This window comes from Charadrius vociferus, unplaced genomic scaffold (assembly GCF_000708025.1).
Source record: "Charadrius vociferus isolate BGI_N301 unplaced genomic scaffold, ASM70802v2 scaffold332, whole genome shotgun sequence".
Lineage (NCBI taxonomy): Eukaryota > Metazoa > Chordata > Aves > Charadriiformes > Charadriidae > Charadrius > Charadrius vociferus.
Window position 1 is genome coordinate 3,262,300 of NW_009647418.1, and position 6,129 is coordinate 3,268,428.

General features: G+C 42.8%; 1 protein-coding gene across 1 annotated transcript in view; it reads left to right on the forward strand.

Moving 5' to 3' along the window:
* The first annotated feature begins 6,014 nt into the window (after positions 1-6,014).
* The window catches only part of TCTN1 (tectonic family member 1), a 14,129-nt gene continuing 14,014 nt past the window's right edge, over positions 6,015-6,129 (forward strand). Inside the window, exon 1 of the mRNA XM_009880355.1 lies at positions 6,015-6,081. Within this exon, the coding sequence (XP_009878657.1) occupies positions 6,015-6,081 (67 nt within the window). The remainder of the gene's footprint in view (positions 6,082-6,129) is intronic.

A 6,129-nucleotide genomic window follows, 5' to 3' on the forward strand; every position in this document is an offset into this window, starting at 1 on the left:
CCCTCCCCTCGGTCTCATTCTTCCTTCTTCTGGCCCAGGTCCTTGTTAGGGTAAGTCCAGCCTGGCCTAAGCCCTGTTTCTTTATCGCAGCAGATTTCAATACTGCCTGTAGTGCCAGGGTGCCCTCAGGCAGCTCTGGTGAGTGCAAGGGGATCTGTCATACACTGGCTGGGTTTGCGTTGTTTCTCAGCCCGTGATCCCCCACCACACTTCCCACTAAACCGGAGTTCCCCGTGCCTCATCAACACAATGTGTTTCCAAGAGCTCAACGGGACTCTCTCTGGACCGCTTTGCCAATCAGCCATGGCTCACAGATCGAGAAACTCGGTGTGAGTGCAAGGCAACACACTTGGCAGAGCGTGACTCCATGTTTCGGTACAGGCTCCCAAGCCAGGGCTTACCATGAGCAGTTCATACTCCCTCCATCCCTGGTCACCCACCCAGGCTTGCCCAGACAGCCAAGGAAGACTACATCATTTACCTGATAATTAGTAACCTTCGCTGAACTCTTTCACTCCTGTGTGATGACACTGCACCCGGATGAAAAATTGCTGTTGGTTTTCATTCAGAGGATCACTTGGCTCCTGTGAGACAAACAACAACCATTTTTAATGAAATAGGGCAGAATTGGTTTTCCCCACAGTTCAGTATCAGTCCTGATAGATCTCCCTGTATATCCCTCCCCGTACATGCCCTGCTGTCTCACTCAGTATTATTCTTGTACCCTGAGGGTCGATATCCTGCCAAGTGATATTTGTTTAAAATTCTCAAATGCACAAATTTGGCACAAAATCTGGGGCAAAGGGCATCCCCCTGGTTACTGCAGCTGGGTGGAATCTTCCCACCTCAAAGTCCAAGATCCATTTACATCAGTTCATTTAAGCTGCAAAACAAAATGAATTCTTCCTGCTAGGCTTGCTCAGACAGACTAATAAATGCAATGGGGAGCGCTAAGCAGAAGTGCCGTACAATGTAATCAACTGTTGAAGGCACAAGCAGTTTTTCAGCTTGTATTAAGACTGATTCACTTGTAGCTGATGTCAATCCTCCCTCCCTACTATCTTAGCCTTGGGATTGGAGTATGATAAATATTACCTGTAATGCCATCTGCTGTACAGAGACAGCCCAGGCTTCTCACTATTTATTTAAGGGCTAATGTTGTGCTAGACCAGAATGCAGTTTATTTCAGCCTTATTTGACTTTGTTTTGACTCTAATTAAAAATGCCTGTCCACTTGAATTTTTAAAGTGATCTGTCATAGAGCAAACCCAATGTTTGCCTTGAAACAAGATGAAGTTCAGACAGCATAGTTAGCATCAAACAAAACTAATGTGAAAAGGATGATGATACCAGACTTCTCCACATGGAAGAGTCAAGAGAAGATGCAGAGTCAGAAGATCACCATCTCAGGGTGGGGAACTAGGACCACCCAAATTCTAGCTGTCTGAAATCCCAAAGAGCTGATTTATTTTGTCTATCAGTTTTTCCATCAATTCCTTTAGAACCTCGCCCAAGTCATCCAGTTCTCCATAAAATACCAACTACTGTAGTTTAATGGTGACTGACTTTTGGTCAGAGTTAATTGTTTTCAATGGATCAAGCTGAAAATACATATTTAGATCAAGTAATGCACATACAAAACTGTTTCCTCTTAGGATTTCCTCCTAATTTCAAAAGTTTAAAGTAACAGGAATTATACAGCTTCCTAGAGAGGGTCTTTCATGATAGCTACTCTGTTGAGCATTTTTTATTACTAAAAACTTCCTAATGCTAAAATCTGAGTCAGTTAAAAGCCTCGTAAATGGTGTGTTCAGAAAAAGCAGCATGCATTCAGCCAACAAATAGCTTGAACACTCCGTTCACCATAATTTATGAAGACCATGGTTATTAAGCTAATTCTACTCTGAGGTAGTTCAAATGTCCAAAAATAAAATTAACTTTTTAATCAAAAGTGTATGTGTCCACGGGCAGAATTTCTGACATTGTCCTGTTGCAGAGAAACATGTTGACTTTACCAGTTTACTCACTTAGGTTTGCGTGTTCAGGACAGATATGGGTGCATTATGCTGAAAACTCCAGTGTCTTTTGTTCTGAGGAACAGCAATAGTTTTGTATGTGTAAAAGCAATTAAGTTATTTAAATTTCAAGTAATTTTAAAAGGGAAGGGCTGTGGTGAAAGTTATATAGTTAAAAATTTAAATTTAACTGAATTATTAAAATAAGCTTGGATGAGAGAAACAGAAATATAAGTAGTGCTTTTGCTTAGCCTTAGCATTTCATAAAAGACATCTCCATTAGTTTTATTTGTGTTTATAATCAGTTACTTCCCCTGGTTTTGCTGTACTTGATGGGACTTAATCCTGCAATGTTTGGATTGCAAATGCCATGTTATAATGCTTAAATGCACGTAAAAATCTTGCTGCTTAAAACATAATTAAAATAGTAATACGCTAAATCCCTTAACATGTTTTTTAATAGACAGCAATCTACTGCATCTTGAACTGCTTGAATTTTCATTTTATAGGACCTCCCACATGAGGATCACAGTGCCCTTTTTAATTATTAATTAACTCACGTTGATAGGATAAATTAAAATCTCTGTGATGGAGAACATGCATTATTTATTTATGTCCTGATCTTGTCCGACATGCTGTGGAGTTTGGTCTTTGGAACCTGCTTCAGAAGCAGAAGGGTGTGTTTTGTGGTGGTGGGACTGTTCAAATGGTTTCTCTTGCACTCGGCTTTGGTGTTGCCTTTCTTCTCTGTATAACAAAGTGTGTTGGGGTTTTTTCCTTTTTTAATTTTCTTTACCTTTCTTGCTGCAGGGACTCCCTGCATTCTGTTTGCATGTACATATTGCTGGAGAGGCATCAAGACTTTATTGAACTACCACAGCCTACAGTTAAGGAATTCAGAGTTAGTCACTTAAGCATTAATAAAGGGGAAACTGAAGTGACACACCATCTATGGTCATCCTATTCTTCTTTTACAGCCAGTATTGAGGATGGGTTTAGGTGAACTGTTGGTCTAAGTAAAGCTCTAATTTACTTCTAGGAAAAAACAAAAGGTCATGAGAAGAACAGATTAACTACATTATCCTTTGCTATTGAACAGTTGTCCAGTTCTATTCTATTTCAATGGTAGATGCAGTAAGAAATAATACCTTCTTATTCATCCAGCTCCTGCCCGCATGCATTCAGGGTGCAATCTGTGCTTGGGAATAGCTTGCAGATTTCAGCAAGGCTTGGTTTTCACCTAGGAGCCTAGTCCCCTGTGCACCATCAGCTTTGCAAAGTAATTCTGGATGCAAAAAGAATGTATTAAATTATATTTTCCCTTGTGCATTGTCAACAGCCCTTTTTACTGATTTTAAATCCATCAGAAATGTGTAAACTAACAAGTAGGGGTGCTTTAATATTAATTATCTCATCTCATGACACTGCAGTTGAACAAGTGATACAGAAGACAGAATATGACCAATGATGATAAATAATAAACTACGCACCACTCTCCCTCCAAGCCTGCAAACTAAATTCCAAGTTTCAAAATTTGCAAGACTTCTAGGTAGGAGAAACAATTTAATCCTTGTTAACTGACCATATGTAGTATATGAGAGGTTAGTCAAGGAATTTCAAGGGACTGTAAGCCCGTAAGTCAGCTTCACCCAGAGAGATGTCTGATCTTAAATACATGGCAGCGAAGGAGAGAGCAGCCATGCGCTCAAACCGTTCCTTCCTGCAGGCTTGCCTCTCCCAGCTGGGACAAGCACCACAGCAATTAGAAGTAAAACTCCAAAATCTGTTTTACTTTCCCTCGAGCAAGCGGATGTGGAAACTTCACTCACTTAATAGTGAGAAAAGTAAAGAGCTTCACTTGCCTTTTAACAGGCAGGAAAACAGGCCTCCTTTACTTCAGGGACTGTACCCTGCCTAAGGCCTCCTTCTTGAAGCTGCAAGACTTCTAAATCTGCTAGCTGCGAACAGGTCCTTGGCTGACTTCTACAACCTGTGCCTACCTGTTTTATTAAGTAGGGCCAAAGTGCACCAATATCTGTCCTGAACATAGCTATGAATATGCAAATCTAAGTGAGTAAACTGGCAAAGTCAACATGTTCCTCTGCTGTGGGACAATTAAAGATACTGCTTGTTAAAGATCCCATAACTTCCTCCAAATATAGGCACATATATGCCTCTACAGCTGCTGCCAGTCCTGGCACACCCTTAGTGAGAAGCGAAGAGTCCTATGATGCCATTTTTACAGTCACTTTTCAAAACGGAAGTGTACTTGAAGTTACTGTTACTCTTCAAACCTGAAAAAAACCCCAACATTAGTAACATGATTTAGCAGACCTTACTGAAAGGAAATGCATGAATGTTTCCAGTTGAATCAAAATAATCTCAGAAACAGCAAAGAAACAAAGAGACTAAATGCATCGGTTCTTCCCCAAGGAAGCAGGCAAATACAGTAACTTTGGGTTATACTTGTTTCAACAGAAGGAATGCAGAATCGAGACCCAGGTGAGACTATTATTTCATGTAAGGACACAGAGGTCTGAGGTACAATGGAGTACACTGGATTCTCACCTTCATGTCACCATGTCCTTAAATAATGAGGCCTTTCCAAGGGGAAGGATGACTCCAGGATTTTGCAAGGTGATACGGAGCTATTTCAAATCCATCCTAAGTTACCAGCTCTTTGATAATATCAAATGACCTTGGTAGCCTCATACTGGGTGATGCAGACAATAGTCCATCTTGCATAACTCATCGACACCTTTGTTGATAATTGGCTCCTGTGCAGCAGAGGACAGTGTGGAGAAGTGACAAAGATGCTGTATGCACTGTGGAATTATTTCAGTTTTTAATAGAAGAAGCTGGAACATCTTTTAATGTACTAAATTTGCATGCCGGCGTGAAGTTGTGCTGTTCAGATGTTGTGGCTGGCACAGGGAGCAATCCAGTTTATTAAACGTAAAAGTGAACATGCCCTCTTGTGGTCTTAAAGCTTTTGTTGGCTTCCCTTCAAGACACTAGGAACGAACCTGGTCAGAAAAATAAGAAACACTGTGTGATGTACTTGTCAGTTTGATGCACGCAAATGTTGTAAAGTTGCTTTTGAGCAGATAATGCAGAAGACAAACTTCAGCGAGTTTAATTTTAAGAAGTCATCTCTTGGTTGGAACTGAAGCCTGAACGTTAACATTTTTAAGATAACCTTAAGGAACCCTGATCATTTAGTCACTCTAGCTCAGATTTTCCAAATCAGTATAAAAATACTTCTATGTATTTCAAGATTACTAAGTAATTAATTAATGAATATGCATACTGAGCATTGAAGACCCATGGCATTTTCAAAAGGAGAAATTTTAAGACTTTGAAAATTAAGCAGATTACTAAAACCAAAAATGTCAGCAAAAATATGCTTAACAGAGGATTTTATAGCTCACAAGGGGCCACTCCCCATTTTTTTTGTGTGCGTATGGCCTTCCAATAGCATTTTTGCCCAACCCACATACATGGCTTACAGTTATGTCGCTACACCTTAAACCTTTCCCTAGGCTTTTCCTTCGGCTTGGTACTGCAGGGCCACAGACACGCAGATTCCCGGTGCACTGGGCTCTTTCTGACAGGGCTGGGTGGCTCAAGCAGATGCCTGAGACCACCATGATGGCAGCAGGGAGGACGAGGCCAAGTGGGGTAACCTCACAGGAGGCTACATCTAGCCAAAGGCCCAGTGTGCAGCTTTGCCCCGGGTCTCCCTGCGCCGAGGGAGACAGAAGGAGATGGGAGATGGCGCGGAGACACGGCCACAGCGCCACCTCGCTACGGTCCGGCCTCCCCTCGCCCCCCGCCATGGCACCCATGGCGCGCGACCCCCTTCCCGTCATGCCCCGCGGCCGCAGACCCCTTGTTTTCCCGTGATGCCCCGGGGCGGGGCGGAACACGCCCTTCCCGTGATGCTCCGCGCTCCCTGGTAACCGCGCCGTTGCTAGGGGCGGTGCGGGAGTGGCCTTCATGGCGGCGGCGCTGAGATTCGGGGTCTTCTTTTTCCTTCTGCCGTCGCTCCAGGCAGTAGAGCCGAGTGTGGATCCTGCCCCTGAGCCCACGTCCAGCGCGGCGGGGCCCGCCG